We start from the raw sequence: 19148 nt of genomic DNA, 5'->3' as shown, positions 1-19148 counted from the left end.
ATCCCGGGAGCTTTATGATACCATGCATATTAGAGGGTGATTGCACCAAGACAGCTTTATGTGATCTTGGGGCAAGCATCAACCTAATACCTGCATCCACTATTAGAAAGCTTGGTTTAACTGAAGAAGTCAAACCAACTCGGATATGTCTCCAACTTGCTGATGGCTCCATTAAATACCCATCAGGCGTGATTGAAGACATGATTGTCAGGGTTGGGCCATTCGCCTTTTCCACTGACTTTGTAGTGCTGGAAATGGAGGAGCACAAGAGTGCTACTCTCATTCTAGGAAGACCTTTCCTAGCAACTGGACGAACTCTCATTAATGTCCAAAAGGGGGAAGTAACCCTGAGAGTCAATGAGGATGAGTTTAAGTTGAATGCTGTCAAAGCCATGCAGCATCCAGACACACCGAAAGACTGCATGAAAGTTGATCTTATTGACTCTTTGGTAGAGGAGATCAACATGGCTGAGAGTCTCGAATCAGAGCTAGAAGATATCTTTAAAGATGTTCAGCCTGATCTGGAGGATTCAGAGGAATTGAAAGAGCCTCTGGAAATTCCTCAGGAAGAGGAAAAACCTCCTAAACCCAAGCTCAAACCATTACCACCATCCCTGAAATATGCATTTCTGGGAGAAAGTGACACTTTTCCAGTGATCATAAGCTCTGCTTTAAATTAACAGGAAGAGGAAGCACTACTTCAAGTGCTAAGGACACACAAGACAGCTCTTGGGTGGTCCATAAGTGACCTTAAGGGCATAAGCCCAGCTAGATGCATGCACAAGATCCTATTGGAGGATGATGCTAAGCCAGTGGTTCAACCACAGAGGCGGTTAAATCCAGCCATGAAGGAAGTGGTGCAGAAAGAGGTCACCAAGTTATTAGAGGCTGGGATTATTTATCCTATTTCTGATAGCCCCTGGGTGAGCCCTGTCCAAGTTGTCCCCAAAAAGGGAGGCATGACAGTGGTTCATAATGAAAAAAATGAACTAGTTCCTACAAGAACAGTTACAGGGTGGCGCATGTGTATTGACTATAGAAGGCTCAATACAGCCACCAGAAAGGATCATTTTCCTTTACCATTCATAGACCAGATGCTAGAAAGACTAGCAGGTCATGATTATTACTGCTTTTTGGATGGCTATTCAGACTACAACCAAATTACAGTAGATCCCCAGGATCAAGAGAAAACAACATTCACATGTCCATCTGAAGTATTTGCCTACAGAAGGATGCCATTTGGGCTGTGTAATGCACTTGCAACCTTTCAGAGATGCATGCTCTCTATTTTCTCTGATATGGTGGAAAAATTTCTGGAAGTTTTCATGGATGACTTCTCAGTATATGGAGACTCATTCAGCTCCTGTCTTGATCACCTGACACTGGTTCTGAAAAGATGTCAAGAGACTAACCTGGTTTTAAACTGGGAAAAATGTCACTTTATGGTGAGTTGGTGACTGAAGGGATTGTCCTTGGGCACAAGATTTCGAACAAGGGAATAGAGGTGGATCAAGCTAAGGTAGAGGTAATTGAAAAATTATCACCACCTGCCAATGTTAAGGCAATCAGAAGCTTTCTGGGGCATGCAGGAATCTATAGGAGGTTTATAAAGGATTTTTCAAAAATTGCAAAACCTCTAAGCAACCTGCTAGCTGCTGACACGCCCTTTGTGTTTGACACAGAGTGTCTGCAGGCATTTGAAACTCTGAAAGCTAATCTGGTCACAACACCAGTTATTTATGCACCAGACTGGACATTACCATTCGAACTAATGTGTGATGCCAGTGACCATGCCATTGGTGCAGTATTGGGGCAGAGGCATGACAAGCTTCTGCATGTCATTTATTATGCTAGCCGTGTTTTAAATGATGCCCAAAAAAATTACACAACCACAGAGAAAGAATTACTTGCAGTGGTTTATGCCATTGACAAGTTTAGATCATACTTGGTAGGATCAAAAGTGATTGTGTACACTGACCATGCTGCTCTTAAATATCTACTCACAAAGCAGGATTCAAAACCCAGGCTCATAAGATGGGTATTACTTCTGCAAGAGTTTGATATAGAAATAAGCGACAGAAAAGGGACAGAAAACCAAGTGACTGATCATCTGTCCCGGATAGAGCCAGTAGAAGGGGCGTCCTTTCCCTCTATTGAGATCTCTGAAACCTTTCCGGATGAGCATTTGTTTGCCCTTCAGGAAACACCATGGTTTGCAGACATTGTAAACTATAAAGCTGCAAGGTTTATACCCAAGGAGTACAGCAGGCAACAAAAGAAAAAATTAATTACTGATGCAAAGTACTACTTGTGGGATGAACCCTATCTTTTTAAAAGATGTGCAGACGGAATAATCCGAAGGTGTGTGCCTAGAGAAGAAGCATAGAAGATCTTATGGCATTGCCATGGGTCACAATATAGAGGCCATTTTGGAGGTGAGCGAACAGCCACCAAGGTCCTCCAATGTGGCTTCTACTGGCCTACCCTTTATAGAGATTTCCGAGAGTTTGTACGTAACTGTGACAGTTACCAGAGAGCTGGTAATCTGCCTCATGGTTATGCCATGCCTCAACAAGGAATCTTGGAGATTGAGTTGTTTGATGTATGGGGTATTGACTTCATGGGGCCTTTCCCACCATCATACTCAAACACTTATATTCTGGTTGCAGTGGACTATGTATCCAAATGGGTAGAGGCCATTGCCACACCCACTAATGATACTAAGACAGTGCTGAAGTTCCTCCAGAAACATATCTTCAGTAGGTTTGGTGTCCCTAGAGTACTAATCAGTGATGGGGCACCCACTTCTGCAACAAACAGCTTTACTCTGCCATAGTCTGGTATGGAATTAGCCACAAGGTGGAAACTCCATATCATCCACAGACAAATGGGCAAGCTGAAGTCTCTAACAGAGAACTAAAAAAATCCTGGAATGGATTGTAAGTACCCGTAGAAAGGATTGGGCAAGAAGCTTGGATGATGCTCTGTGGGCCTACAGAACAGCATTCAAGACTCCTATAGGGACCTCTCTATACTAGCTTTTGTATGGTAAGGCCTGTCATCTGCCTGTGGAACTGGAGCACAAAGCCTACTGAGCAACCAGATTCCTAAACTTTGATGCCAAATTAGCTGGAGAAAAAAGATTGCTCCAGCTGAATGAGCTAGAGGAATTCAGACTCACTGCTTTCGAAAATGCCAAGCTTTACAAAGAGAAAGCAAAAAGGTGGCATGACAGAAAGTTGTCATCTAGGGTCTTTGAACAAGGACAAATGGTCCTGCTGTTTAACTCTAGACTCCGGCTATTCCCCAGGAAACTAAAATCCCGGTGGAGGGGACCATATGTGATTACAAGTGTGTCACCATATGGCTATGTGGAGCTTCAAAACGTTGATTCTAATAAGAAATTCATTGTTAATGGACAGCGAATCAAGCATTATCTTGAAGGCAATGTTGAGCAAGATTGCTCAAGGCTGAAGCTAGATTAAAAGCTCAGCAAGGTCCAGCTAAAGACAATAAAGAAGCGCTTGCTAGGAGGCAACCCAGCCATTAGCAAAACTCTTTCTGTTATTTTATTTTATTTTATTCTATTTTTCATTTTATTTATTTTTAAATTAAGTAAGTTCAATATTAATAATCTTCAAGGTAAAGAATCAATTGCATAAGTTCACAGGGCTACAGAAGGATTCAGAGCACAAAACAGCAAAAAGAAGCTCACTGGTGCGAAAAAGCCAGTAAGAGCTGTTTTGGGCGTTAAACGCCCAAAAGGAGCATCAACTGGGCGTTTAACACCAGTAGAGATAGCCATCTGGGCGTTAAACTCCAGAAAGAAGCAGCTTATGGGCATTTAACGCTAGATTTACAGCATCCTGGGCGTTCAGAAAAATGCCCAGTGACAAAGAAGTTTCTGGCATAACGCCAGCTAGAAACAACAGCTGGGCGTTAAATGTAACGACCCAATTTTCAATATGTCTAGATAATACCAGAAACTGAGCGCTACCAATTTGTCTTCCTAATTATTATCTATTATTTATCATATGAGCCTGATTCGTTGTTAAAAACGTAGTTAACTTGCAGGGTATTTTTTTTTTTGAAAATGTTTGGATTAATAGATGGAATCATTCATAATCAACTCACAATTGATAACAGATAAAACAGTTATAAACAACCACACATAAATACATCACAAGCAGTCAACAACATTCGGTGATTTAGCCTTTATTAGAGTATAGACTTTTAGTTAGAACACCCCTAGATATAGCTAGATAATATCTATATACATATATATACATACAACATCCCAGGCCCTGACCTATTCAAGAGGTCCCTAAGCTGGCACCTAGGCTAGCCTAGACTCTATACTCACCTAGTCCCTCTAAACTACTAAAGCGAGGGAAAGTACGTTCTAAGTCTTCAAAAATCAAGTCAGGTGGAACATCAGCAAAAGGTAGAACATCATCTACTACTCCTTTGAATGATCAGACATTGCCATATAACATCTCTCTGGTACCTCATCAAGTAGCCACACAACAGGAGTCTCGTACACAGGATTTAAGTTAAAGTTCAAGAACAAACGGGGTGTAGACATTGGCTAGTCTCACAGTATATACATATAAACAGGGAACGATATTCACCCTAGACTCAGAAGACTATCTAGAGCGGAATCCTCTTTGTGGAACGATCATCAACGAACTACGGAAGGATACTCTTGCTCCATCTAAAGGGGGAAGGGAGAGAGAAGGGGTAAGAACTGGGGAGTTCTTAGTAGGGTCGGGGTTATTAGTTACGTTCATTAATTCTATGTTGTTTATCAGACTATTAGCAGAATACAAAGAAGCAGTAATTAGAAAACACAGATAAGTAGAGAAGATAGAGAAAACAGATAGCAGAACACAAACAGAAGAATACAAGAAAATAACACAAGCGCAGAGAATGGAATACAAACAAGGAAAGCATACATTCATACCACAATCATAACAAAGGTAATGCGCAACCAAGTATAATGCATGTCTAGCCCTAGCGCAGGTAATGAGCTCATCTGTCGGTTACTAACCCGCTCGCGACATTATCCAGCAACCTCTGTCTGGATAAGGCTTTCCTGTTGGCAATATCCACTGCAAGCAACCTTTGTCTTACAGGGCGGAACTTATTAGCCGATATACGCCCAACACACTCACTGTAAGCAACCTCTGTCTTACAAGAGCACACTGATCTCGATACCTCTGTAAGCAACCTCTGTCTTATAGCAAAGCATTATAGTAAGGTATCCCAGGAAAGCATTCTCAGTGGTCGTACTACCATCCATCTGACTGCCACAATGCAGCAGATGAACACATAGATATCTCTGGGGTTGCCTTAATGTAACAAATGACCTTTCAACAGGCCCTTTACTTGTTCTCTATTCTCTTTATCATATTACTCTTTTCTCCTTATATCTCTTTACTCTGTTCTGATTACTCTTTTCTCTGTATCCCTTTATTCTACTCTTGTTACTCTTTTCTCTGTATCTCTTTACTTTTCTCTAGTTACTCTGTTATCTGTGTTTTCTCTGTTTAACATGTGTATTTAAAGCTTATGTAAATTTCGGTATGAATAGATAGTCTGTTCCAAGTATAGGTTCATTAAGTCTATACTGAAATAGTTTAACTTTTCATATTATACCTAACCTTAGTTGAAACTCAAGAACTAACTATGTTGCCCTAGTTCGTTCACTAATCTCTGTCTATTTTTCTGTCATTAAAACTTTACAGACCTTTTCTTCGACTTTTATCTTTTCTTCAAATTTTTATCTTTCTTTTATCTTTGCCTCACTAACATGTTATTACCACTCCCTAAGTATTTTATGAAGGTAATTATGAGATTCTGCACTTAAAGTTGTCTTTCTAAAGCTTTTACAGAAAACTGCCGTTTTCGTATTATTTTATTATTTTTATTAAAATATTATTTTTAATTAAATATTATTTTTTAATATTTTATTATTATTTATTATTTTATCATTAATTTTTGAAAATCAACTTACTTTTACTTTTAACCTTTAAAATTCACTTTTTACCACCCGTAACTTTTAATATTTCTACTTTTACCACCCTAACTTTCAGAAATTACCAAACAACCCCTAAAACACCAAAAATTTTACTTCCTTGCCCTTTTTAAGATCTAAGGCCCGTTCTTCATTGTTCTTCATCACACTCAAAGTATTCTTCATGTTCTTCATAAATTCTTCAGATTCTTTCTCTGTTTTTACCAATTTTTCAGTCTTTTCAGCAACCGATTTTTACCATAATTCAAAATAAAATTGCAGCCACTAAAACCCCATCTTTTCTACATGATTTCAACATAAATTGAACCTCAATTTAAGCTTAGGGTTTCATTTTTCCAGCTGCCCAAGAACATGAACTTTAAAGCTTGAATTTCATCAAATTTTATCAGAATTTCACCAAATTTTCACCAAGAATCAATCATATATGCAACCAATTTTTAGCACAGCCAATTTATACAACATTCACACAACTCAAACACAAATAATCAAGATTAATTTCGTGACACCCTACTGATGGGATATTTTCGCAGAGAAACGAATTTCTCCAAAACACCCAAATCTAACCGGCAAGTGCACCGGGTCGCATCAAGTAATAATAACTCACGGGAGTGAGGTCAATCCCACAGGGATTGAAGGATTGAGCAATTTTAGTTTAGTGGTTGATTTAGTCAAGCGAATCAAGATTTGGTTGAGTGATTTGTGATTTGCAGAATTTAAATTGCTTGGAAAGTAAAGGGAATGGGTAATTGGCATGAAAGTAAAGAGAACTGAAAATTATAGTGCTGAATCTTAAAGAACAAGAAATTAAATGGCAGAAACTTAGAACGCAAGAAATGTAAATTGCGGAATCTTAAAGTGCAAGAAATGTAAATGGCTTGAATTGTAAAGGGAATTGGGAATTGGATTTGCAGAATTTAAACAAGGAAAAGTAAATTGCAACAAACAGAGAAGTAAAGGATGAATGGAAATTGAACCGGATCTTAAAACAGAATTTTAAATGAGCATGAAAACCGTAAACAGGGAATGGGAAGTGGGAAATCCAGATCTCAGGACCCAAGAGACTAGAAAACCAAGTCTAGATCTCAATCCCTTCCTAGATCCAACAAGAACAATTGCAAAGGAAATGTAGATTGCAAAGAAAGTAGATGAAAAGCAATTAACCGAAACCGAATTCAATTGTGCAGTAAAATAAAGCAGAGAGGTCTCAGGATGAGATTGAAACAGAATTTCTTCAATTCTCCAACCCAAGATCCAAGACAATTGTAATTGAAATTCAAGACAAGAAAACTAAGAGGAAGGGAATTCAATTCTCCTTCCCCGAGACTTAGAAATTAAAATTCACTCAACACCAAAAGCTTTCCGAAAACTCTCTATGAAAACTCCAAAAAAAAAGCTCCTCTAAAACTTAAATTCTAATCTATTTATACTCTTTCTTCAAATGGTCTTCAAGCCTTCAATTGGGCCTTTGCTTTTGGTGGAATTGGGTTGAGAGAGGCCTTGGTTAATTGCTCTTGGAGTTTGGAGAAGAACCGATTTGAACCGGGTTGGAATCATGAAAGCTTGAGTAAAAGTTGGAGTAAAAGTTAGGGTCTAACTTTTGCTCCAACTTTTCACATCAGCACCCTTGTTTTGCTGATACCAACGTTGGGGCAAAAGTTAGGGGTCTAACTTTTGCTCCAACGTTGGCCTCCCCTTAGTTATTCATGGCGCCAACGTTAGCCAGAAAGTTAGGGGCTAACGTTGGCGCAAACTTTTGCTAGCCCAGGGAGTTTTTCAGGCACCAACGTTAGCCAAAAAGTTAGGGGCTAACGTTGGCACAAACTTTTGGTGCATCCAGGGAGTGTTTTTCATGCCAAAAGTTAGCCAAAAAGTTAGGGGTCTAACTTTTGGTCCAGCTTTTGCCCAAAAGTTAGCCAGAAAGTTAGGGGCTAACTTTTGCTCCAGCTTTTGCCCAAAAGTTAGCCAAAAAGTTAGGGGCTAACTTTTGCTCTAGCTTTTGCCCAAAAGTTAGCCAAAAAGTTAGGGGCTAACTTTTGGTCCAGCTTTTGCTTCCTGGTTCATAATTAATCCAAGACTCAAGTCATTCCTCCTAGCCATTCCTTCTTGCATCAACCTTTCTCCAAGCTTTCTTCACCTATCATTAATCAACCAAACACATCAAAGCTATGCTCGAAATCATGAGATATTCATTCTTTCATAATATATGACAATTATAGCATAAAACCTCATGAAATAGCATGAATTCATACATGGTTGACTAAATCAAAGGAAACATGAAAATCTACCTAATTGGCTTGCTTTTGGCTCAAGAAAGTGCATAATTCTATTGAAAACAAAAGAAAAAGGCTAGTGAAACTAGGCTAAGATGACTTGTCATCACAACACCAAACTTAAAGCTTGCTTGTCCCCAAGCAAGAAATGAATTATGCTCAAAGGTTCTTTCATTTAAGATGGATTGAAGAACAACTTGTCAGGTCCTGTGAGTGAAGTGATCAAGTAACAGTGGGGTAAATTCTAAATCATATGCTCATGCAAGGGCTTCAGTGCTTACTAGTCCTCACATATTGGGAGTCTTAGGTCTTAGGATTTTCATCCAAATGGTATCATGGAGATCTCTTTATATGTAGTCACCTTGAAGCAGCTTATAGTTTCTTTGCTTTGGCCTTGACTCTAAGTGTCATGTCTCAAAGCGGCTCTTTAAATAAGCTTTCAATCAATACTCCTAAACTAGTTGGTTTTAAGGTATTAGGTGTTGAAGCACCCCTAAGGATTTACTTGCTCAAGCCTCTTTCTTTGACACAACTCAACCACAAGCATTTTACTAGGCTAACAACTCTTTGAGTCATTATTTCTTCTTTCTTTTCTGCCTAGTAATTGATGCTCAGAGCCTTGGGCCATGTTATTTTTGTCTTTGTATTTTCTTTTCTTTCTTTTGTTTTGTTTGCTGCTTCTTGGATCAATAGATTTTTGAGAATCTCCACAATACTTCTTTGAACTTCATGTCTTGCCTATGAGCTCCCATGCAAGTTTTCACAAGCATGCAACCTCAATACATAATCATACAACTAGAACCACCACTTCTCCTAATCTTTTGCTTTCCTCAAAATTGTTTAATTCCTCAATCCTTCTTTTCAAAGAACTTTCATGTGATGCAATTTTTGAACATTGAGTGCAAACAAGTTTTGAAGAGAAAAATGTTGTGAATGATCAAGCATCTTGCTTATTGAATTGCAGAAAAATTATACTAGACAGAAGGACAGATAAGGGTATGATAGTACTTTCAATCATAGCAGTGTTTGATGTAAAACAATTACTTAACAATACAACCTTTTGGAGTTCACTTGCTTTCCTTCTTCTCATCATCATCATTGCTGGCCTTCACATTCATCTTTCATCTCTTTGGTTGATGATGCTTAATCTCTCCAAAAGTTTGTATGGTACTCTGCAGTGATATTGAAAGTTGCTTGTTCCCCAAGCACTTAGAAACAATGGTTAGCATGCATGATTTATTTGTGGGCTTTTGAACTTACTTTGGTGTGGGAACACCAAACTTAGTACCTTGCCAATGGTTCTCATGCATCAGATTAACCATGTGTAAAACTCTTTTTTTTTCTTTTTTAAAAGTGATAAAACTGAAAACTAAAGAATAGCAAAATAGTTGACTAGTTTATCTAACTGCTTGAAGCTAGCATTATGCAGAAGGTGAGAATATGTTTTATGATGAAATTTTGGTGGAACACCAAACTTAGAATCCTTCATTCTCCCTTAGATTGTTTTGGTGTGCAACACCAAACTTAGCTTCTTGCAATATAGATAAAACTAAGTAACCTTTTTATTGAAATAGCTATGAAAAGAAAGTTACCTCAGGTTGGGTTGCCTCCCAACAAAGCGCTTCTTTATTGTCACTAGCTTGACATCCTTCATTCTTTGATCATGGAGGCTGAAAATCATAGTGCCTCAGCTTTTCTCCTCTCACTATGGACTTCCTTCCGGTCTCCTCCATTTCTTGGTGCCCTTCTTCAGAAATTCCAGAGGTGGAGAACTCTCTCCTGGTTCATGTCATACAACCAAAATAGCAAAGATGCACAGAGCATTCTGTAGCTTGAGTGCAGTGGGGGTTAGTAGAGACAAAGTCTCAAACAATTAGTGTGCAAGTCAAAGATTAAAGAAACAGAAAAGAAAAAATGCTTGATCTAGATCACCACCTCACTTAATCATTGTCAATCTAATCAATCCCCGGCAACGGCGCCAAAAACTTGATGGGATATTTTCACAGAGAAACGAATTTCTCCAAAACACCCAAATCTAACCGGCAAGTGCACCGGGTCGCATCAAGTAATAATAACTCACGGGAGTGAGGTCAATCCCACAGGGATTGAAGGATTGAGCAATTTTAGTTTAGTGGTTGATTTAGTCAAGCGAATCAAGATTTGGTTGAGTGATTTGTGATTTGCAGAATTTAAATTGCTTGGAAAGTAAAGGGAATGGGTAATTGGCATGAAAGTAAAGAGAACTGAAAATTATAGTGCTGAATCTTAAAGAACAAGAAATTAAATGGCAGAAACTTAGAACGCAAGAAATGTAAATTGCGGAATCTTAAAGTGCAAGAAATGTAAATGGCTTGAATTGTAAAGGGAATTGGGAATTGGATTTGCAGAATTTAAACAAGGAAAAGTAAATTGCAACAAACAGAGAAGTAAAGGATGAATGGAAATTGAACCGGATCTTAAAACAGAATTTTAAATGAGCATGAAAACCGTAAACAGGGAATGGGAAGTGGGAAATCCAGATCTCAGGACCCAAGAGACTAGAAAACCAAGTCTAGATCTCAATCCCTTCCTAGATCCAACAAGAACAATTGCAAAGGAAATGTAGATTGCAAAGAAAGTAGATGAAAAGCAATTAACCGAAACCGAATTCAATTGTGCAGTAAAATAAAGCAGAGAGGTCTCAGGATGAGATTGAAACAGAATTTCTTCAATTCTCCAACCCAAGATCCAAGACAATTGTAATTGAAATTCAAGACAAGAAAACTAAGAGGAAGGGAATTCAATTCTCCTTCCCCGAGACTTAGAAATTAAAATTCACTCAACACCAAAAGCTTTCCGAAAACTCTCTATGAAAACTCCAAAGAAAAGCTGTTCTAAAACTTAAATTCTAATCTATTTATACACTTTCTTCAAATGGTCTTCAAGCCTTCAATTGGGCCTTTGCTCTTGGAGTTTGGAGAAGAACCGATTTGAACCGGGTTGGAATCATGAAAGCTTGAGTAAAAGTTGGAGTAAAAGTTAGGGTCTAACTTTTGCTCCAACTTTTCACATCAGCACCCTTGTTTTGCTGATACCAACGTTGGGGCAAAAGTTAGGGGTCTAACTTTTGCTCCAACGTTGGCCTCCCCTTAGTTATTCATGGTGCCAACGTTAGCCAGAAAGTTAGGGGCTAACGTTGGTGCAAACTTTTGCTAGCCCAGGGAGTTTTTCAGGCGCCAACGTTAGCCAAAAAGTTAGGGGCTAACGTTGGCGCAAACTTTTGGTGCATCCAGGGAGTGTTTTTCATGCCAAAAGTTAGCCAAAAAGTTAGGGGTCTAACTTTTGGTCCAGCTTTTGCCCAAAAGTTAGCCAGAAAGTTAGGGGCTAACTTTTGGTCCAGCTTTTGCCCAAAAGTTAGCCAAAAAGTTAGGGGCTAACTTTTGCTCCAGCTTTTGCCCAAAAGTTAGCCAAAAAGTTAGGGGCTAACTTTTGGTCCAGCTTTTGCTTCCTGGTTCATAATTAATCCAAGACTCAAGTCATTCCTCCTAGCCATTCCTTCTTGCATCAACCTTTCTCCAAGCTTTCTTCACCTATCATTAATCAACCAAACACATCAAAGCTATGCTCAAAATCATGAGATATTCATTCTTTCATAATATATGACAATTATAGCATAAAACCTCATGAAATAACATGAATTCATACATGGTTGATTAAATCAAAGGAAACATGAAAATCTACCCAATTGGCTTGCTTTTGGCTCAAGAAAAGTGCATAATTCAATTGAAAACAAAAGAAAAAGGCTAGTGAAACTAGGCTAAGATGACTTGTCATCACAACACCAAACTTAAAGCTTGCTTGTCCCCAAGCAAGAAATGATTTATTGAGAAGAAAGAATGAAATGGGAGAGGATGTTCATGCTAGTAGAGTGTTATTGATAGTTCATGGGGTTTTATGTGGATATGTACACACTCACCTCTTATTGACTCTTAAGCCTAGAAAGCCTCTTTCAAGCTTCAAGTAACATACTGCTATGACCTCTCATTATTCCTTTATCCTTGGCTATTATCTTGTTCATGAGCTTTATTTGAGTGTCATGTGTAGCAAGTTCATTTCCTTTTCTTTATACTTGACACATTATTCACTATAGACACTTGGCTCACATTCCTTCTTAGAACATTAATGCCCAGCACCTCTTTGGGCTACTAAATGCCTTGTAGTTAGGTTGCTCTTGATAGTGGACTTTCAGCTGATGATCCCGGGTTAGTTAACCCAAGTCATCAAGTGTTGATGCACTCCAAAGAGCTTAATAATCCAAGCAGATCCTAATACAAAGACACCACAGGCATATATTCTAAGGTTCAAGCTATTGGTGTCCAGCTTTGTTTCTTTTTGTTTTTCTTTTGTTCTGCCACTTCTTGGCTATTTCTTTTTCTCCCCTTTTTTCTTTCTTTTTGTTTTTCTTCCTAACCAAGGATTTTTATTCGATAGAGATTCATAGACAGTAGCTACTTTCTACTTAAGAGGAGACATCCTAGTGTTCTTATTCATTAAAGGTGAGCTATTATACAATCACACACATACCACCACTTACTTTTATTTTACTTCTATCTAACAGAGAACTATCTCACTTCACATTCAAACATTTCTTTTATTGAATTGAAAATGCAGGGGACAAAGCATGCTTTTTGTTTAGTGAAAGTAAACACACAAGCACACACATAGACTAGCTTACTTATTCTAAGAGTAACAAACAAGATGCACAGACTATTAATTATGACAACTTCTTAAAGATGCAAGGACCACTTATAACAGACACAATGCATGCTTTCTTAGTGCTGAACAAGGAGCAAGTCCACCTTTTATTTGTCATGCTTTTTCTTTCTTCTTTCATACACCTGGTTGCTGGTGTTCCCTGTGTCCATGTCTGTTGTCTGTTGATCCCGCCAGAACCCAGCTCTATTCATTGCTTCCTCTACTCTATCTTCAAGCTTCATTGCATTGCTTACTTCTATCTCACTTCTCCTTTTGAAGAATTCATCAAAGGTTGGAAAAGCTGGATCCATGTTTTGCAGATGCTCTCCAATATAGTTCAGCTTGATTTGACTATTTATGTTGTAGTCGGCTTGGACTTCATATCTTGCATCTTGGAGTGTTGTGAACTCTTTGAGAGCCCTCAAATTTTCAGCTTGCATTTGTTCCAACTTTCCAAATGATTCATGAGATTGAAAAGCATGTTCTTCTTGCATCACAAGGAATCTTGACTCGAATTCACTTTGTTTGTTCATCATTCTTAGCTCCCGTTCTTCTTGTGCTTGTTGGTTTTTCATGTACAGTGAATGGTATTCCTCTTGCCTTTCTTGAATTCTCATGTACTGTTGTGATAATCTTCCAATTGCTTCCTGCATTTGAGTCATGTCCAGATTGTTATGTAGAGGAATGTGCTGCTGTTCCTCCTCTTCTTGTGGCTCTTCTTCCTCTTGTAATTCTTCTCCCTCCATTGGTTCCTCTCTTTCCCTTCTTCCATGTGGTCTTCGGCCTTGATGTGCTTCAGGGGTCATCATCATTCTTTCAATGGTTATAGGCATGCCTTGGCTTAACCACATTGGATTCTCCTCTTCCATTGGAACTTTAGCCTTTGCACACAACCTCCAAATAGTACTCGGATAGTACAACCAAGATCCGGCCGAATTCTTCTCAGCCAGCTTTTGAATGTCCTTTGCCAGAATTTTATGAACTTTTACCTCTCCTCCCACAATTATGCAATGCAACATAATAGCTCTATTCTTGTTAACTTCTGAGGTGTTTACTGTGCCCAGAATTGATCTTTTCAACAACTCATACCATCCCTTTGCTTCCGGGGTAAGGTTAACTCTCTTCAAATACTTGTATATTCTTGTCATCTCCTTCCCACTCTGAGTTTTCCATACAAATATCTCTAGCAATCCCATCATAATCCGGATCACCATTTACCCTTTGGTGGTATCCCGGTTCACTAAAGCGAACTGATTTTAGTCCCAAGACTTTTTTGATTGCATCCGAGCTAAAATCTACTTCCACTCCCCGCACATAGCTCTTGTATGTTGGGGCCTCACTCATGTCAAGCCTTGAGACATTGGCATAGAATTCTCTTATGATATTAGCATTGATTCGGGTGATTGGTGATATGAGTTCCTCCCACCTCCTCTTTCGAATTTTGTCCTTCATTTCTTGGCATCCATCATCCGGCAGCCAGAGTGGAATTTCTGGATATATCTTCTTCTGATTCATCCATTCAATTTGCATCTGATGGTATCGAGATTTGAATCTCCATTGGTCATATTCAGGGGTGCTCTCCTCCACCATGGGATCTTTCCCTCTTCTTCGTTTGGTTCTTGAGGAAGAGGCCATGATCACTTGGTTGTTTGAGACTCTTGAGGTTAAAGGGAGTGTGAAGAATGTTAGAGATTTTGATGTGTGTCTTGGAGAAAGATGAAATTTGAGGCAGAGCTTGTTATGATGAGAAATGATGAAGGGAAGTTTAAATGGTTGGAGTGCAAGGATTCGGTCACATGCATGGCTTGGAGGTGGTATGTTATTTAAATGAACAATGAAGGGCTAGGATGCAATTAGATACTATGTGAATCAAAGGTGTGCATGTAAGGGTGAATGAAGACAAAGCTTGCTTCTTCAATTGTCTTTGCCGTGATCATCTCAAGGAGTGGCAGATTCTCTTTTTGAAGCATGTGATGAGATTTTGTCCTCATGCTATGCTTTCCTTTGTCTTGTCTCTTTCATAAAGTGTTCTTTGACCATCTAGTCATCACAACAAGACAACACACATTAGCTATATTAAACCGTGGCAATAGTGCTTCTTTTCATTAACACTATATGAATTATCATTCCTTATATCCATTTGAACCGTGACTTTCCTTGGAGGACACCAAACTTAATGTTTGGTCATATAGTTGAAAATATGTGGTTTTTCCTCCAACTAGTGAAATTGAAATCTCAATATCATTCTTGGTCAAATGTTTATAAGAGATGTTTTCATCATAATTTTCCTTTTTCTCTCTCTTTTTTTTTTCATGAAGGATCAATTGTGCCCCTAAATCCGTGCATCAAAGTTTGGTGAACACCAAACTTGTATCTTGCTTAAGGGATAAATGTGAGATGCTAGTATTAAATCACAATTGATGCCTACATCATAGAGTATGATTTCTTTTTAATTGAAAAGTCTCAGTAAGAGATAATGTATGATCATTGATGCATGATTTTTTTTATTTTTCATGAGAAGAGAAACACCAAACTTAGTGTTTGGTCATATGCTAGGCATATAGTATGAAAATGTTTGCAACACTGGTTTGGTGTGCTTGAAGGCACACCAAACTTTAGAAGTCTTAGCATATGAAAAAAAATTTTGCATGCATTCATTGAGTACGTCTATGAAAATAAATTTCATGCTCAGATGATCATAACTTATTGAATTTGAAATGACATAAATCTTAAATCATGGGTTGCCTCCCATGGAGCGCTCTTTTATTGTCACTAGCTTGACATTGGAGCTTTCTTTTATGGTGGTTGAGGGTTGTAGTGCCTCAACTTGTCTCCCCTGACTGTGATCCTCCTCTTTGTTCTCTGGTGTTCAATTTCAGCATGTTCCAACGAGAGTATGTTGCTGACATTGTAATAGTCATCAGTCTGTCGGCTTGCCCCCAGTTGTTGATATATTAATTGCACTTTGTCACCTTTGGAAAGCCCCTCTGTTGGAATCTTCCTGTTCTTCCAACCCCTTTTTGTTTTGTTTCTGCGTTTTATCCTTTCTTTCGTTGACCTTTCATTTCTGGCCGTAGGCTTACCTTGGGGATCTTTCATCCTTTCAGTGGCTAATACTCTAATATTCTCTTGGACTTCTTCATCAGTTTGCACAATCTTTTGCCTTGGAATGTTGTTGTGAATTGCCTTGTTGCTTTCTTCCTTTAACTGAGATTCTTCCTTGTCAAGTTCCATATAGTTTTTCTTCTCATTACCAAACTGTGCTTCTGGTAACACCTTCAGAGTGACACTCTTATCATGCATTCTGAGAGTTAATTCTCCTTCCTCTATGTCTATGATAGCTCTAGCAGTGGCCAAGAATGGCCTTCCCAGAATAATAGAGTCACCATCATCCCCTTCTGAATCTAGAACCACAAAATCTGCAGGGTATATGAAATTGTCCACCTTGACCAGAAGGTTTTCAATCATACCCCTGAGGTATACTGTTGACTTATCTACTAGCTCTAGAGATATCTGTACTGGTTTAACTTCCTCTATATACAGCTTTTTTACCAAGGAGGATGGTATTAAGTTGATACTTGCTCCTAGATCGCACATTGCTTTAGTGATGGTTAATTCCCCAATGGTGCAAGGTAGCAAAAAGCTCCCTGGATCTTCAAGCTTAGGAGGAAACCCTTTTTGAATCAAAGCCCTGCATTCCTCAGTGAGCAGTATGGTTTCCTTCTCATCCCAACTTCTTTTCTTGTTGATAAGCTCCTTCAAAAACTTGGCATACAGAGGCATTTGCTCAAGTGCTTCAGCAAAAGGAACATTGATTTCCAGCTTTTTGAAAGTCTCAAGGAACTTGTGAAAATGCTGGTCCTTGGTTTCTTTGTTGAACCTCTGGGGATATGGCAGTGGAGGTGTGATGCTCTTTCCTATTTGCTGCTGTCCCTGAGTCACCTCTGTTGAACCGTGTGGCTGGTTGTCCTTCTCTTTGAGTTTCTCAGTGCTCTTGCTTGGCATCACAACTTGATCCTTGGCTTCATCTGCCTTTGTTTGCTCTTCATCTTCTATTGCACTTTCGCTGCTCTCTGCTTGCTTCTTTGTAGTGTCATTATTGCTCATCAATGTTCTCCCACTCCTTAATTGTATCGCCTTGCATTCTTCCTGTGGATTTGGAATTGTGTCACTCGACAGAGAGCTTGAGGGTCTCTCAAGAGAAATCTGCTTGGAGATTTGCCCCATCTGTCTCTCTAGGCTCTTCAGGGATGCTTCATGATTCTTGGTTGTTATTTCCTGGTGTTTTAACATTTTGTCTATCACGGCCTCCAAGTTAGTGATTCTTTGGGCTTCAGGTGATACTTGAGGTGGGTTATGAGATGTGGGTGGTGGATGGTAGGTATTTTGGTTGGTGGGTTGGTTATTAGATTGGTACTGGTTGGGGTTGGGGTAGTTGTTTTGAGGTTTTCTGTAAGGGTTTTGGTTAGTCTGCTGCTGGTTGTGGTTTTGGTTGCTTCTTGGGTTGTTTTGGTTTGAGTTCCTCTGCCATGGTTGTTGGTTTTGGGTATGATTATCTCCCCATATGAGGTTTGGGTGGTTCTTCCAGGATGGATTGTATGTATCACCATACACTTCATTTGGTCCTTGGTTGTGCATATACTGTACTTGCTCTTGTTGTTGTTCTTCTTGAGTGTCTTCATTCTGTCCCCATGTGGTTGATGGTTGGCTAGTGTTAACTGCTGCAACTTGGAGACTATCAATTCTCTTGGCCATTTGTTCAAATTGTTGTTGAATTTGCTGCTGCATCATCTTGTTTTGAGCCAAGATTGAGTCCACTCCTTCTAGCTCCATTACTCCTCTTCTTTGTGATGGTTGGCGGTTTCTTTGATGAGCAAAGAAATATTGGTTGTTAGCCACCATATCAATGAGATTTTGAGCTTCCTCTGCAGTTTTCATGAGTTGCAAGGAAACTCCAGCTGAATGATCCAAAGCTTCTTGAGATTTCAATGTTAAGCCCTCATAGAAATTCTGCAGCTTATCCCACTCAGTGAACATTTCAGAAGGACATTTCCTGATTAGAGCTTTGTATCTCTCCCATGCCTCATGGATGGGTTCAGCCTCCATTTGTGTAAATGTTTGTACCTCAGTCTTCAACCTTATGATCCTTTGAGGTGGGTAAAATTTGGCAAGGAACTTGGTTACCAGATCATCCCAATTGTTGATGCTGTCTCTTGGAAAGGATTCCAACCATTGAGTGGCCTTGTCTCTGAGAGAAAATGGGAATAGCAATAGCTTGTAGCTGTCAGGAGGCACACCATTAGTTTTAACAGTGTTACAAATCCTCAAGAAGGTGGATAGGTGTTGGTTCGGATCTTCAAGTGGTCCTCCACCAAAAGAGCAATTGTTTTGAACCAAAGTGATGAGTTGTGGCTTTAGTTCAAAATTGTTTGCATTAACATTTGGAGTTAAGATGCTACTTCCACAATGTCTAGGATTTGCAAAAGTATAGGAAGCTAAAACTCTCCTCTGGGGTGGATTGTTATTGTTGTTGTCTACTCCACCTGGTGGATTGGTTGAATGTTCCTCCATATCTTGGAATTCTTCTTCTGATTCCTCTTCTCCAACAATATTTTTCCCTCTTTCAGCTCTTCTTAACCTTCTAAGAGTTCTTTCGTCTTGTTCATGAAAGATGGGTGTATTTCTTCTTGTACCTGACATACAAGCAGAACATAAGAAACACACAAATCAGTGACACTTCAATCTATTGCTAGAATGAAGTTTTAGTTAGCTTAAGCAAAAATTCAAACAGTTAGTGGGTTAATTGAAAATTAAAGGAACAGAAAATAAAAATGCTAGATCTAGATCACCACCTCACTTAATCATTGTCAATCTAATCAATCCCCGGCAACGGCGCCAAAAACTTGCCGGTTAGATTTGGGTGTTTTGGAGAAATTCGTTTCTCTGCGAAAATATCCCATCAAGTATAGTGCACCGGTATGTTAGACTTTCAGGTGGTCCTTTAGCACTTTTTCCTCCTAAATCACATCAAGAACAACTTTAAATCCAAAAACTCTCAACTGACCAAATCTCACTCAATATGTTAGGAAGAGATATCTCACCTTATA

The 19148-nt window shown here is 39.0% G+C and overlaps 1 protein-coding gene across 1 annotated transcript; it reads right to left on the bottom strand.

Annotated features, from left to right (window-relative positions):
* Positions 1–15837: 15837 nt before the first annotated feature.
* On the bottom strand, positions 15838–18147 carry LOC148574165 (uncharacterized). Its single transcript, XM_088504450.1, has one exon. The coding sequence runs from the start codon at positions 18145–18147 to the stop codon at positions 15838–15840; it is 2310 nt and encodes a 769-aa protein (XP_088360576.1).
* Between the last annotated feature and the right edge of the window lie 1001 nt (positions 18148–19148).

Source organism: Arachis ipaensis, chromosome B2, assembly GCF_059453495.1.
Source record: "Arachis ipaensis isolate K30076 ecotype BB chromosome B2, ASM5945349v1, whole genome shotgun sequence".
Lineage (NCBI taxonomy): Eukaryota > Viridiplantae > Streptophyta > Magnoliopsida > Fabales > Fabaceae > Arachis > Arachis ipaensis.
Note: the sequence above shows the minus strand (reverse complement) of the source record. Positions and strands in the feature narration are given on the sequence as shown.

Bases quoted from the DNA above. Each gene is read 5' to 3' on its own strand.
- LOC148574165 (XM_088504450.1), bottom strand. From the start codon at position 18,147: ATGGAGGCTGAACCCATCCATGAGGCATGGGAGAGATACAAAGCTCTA.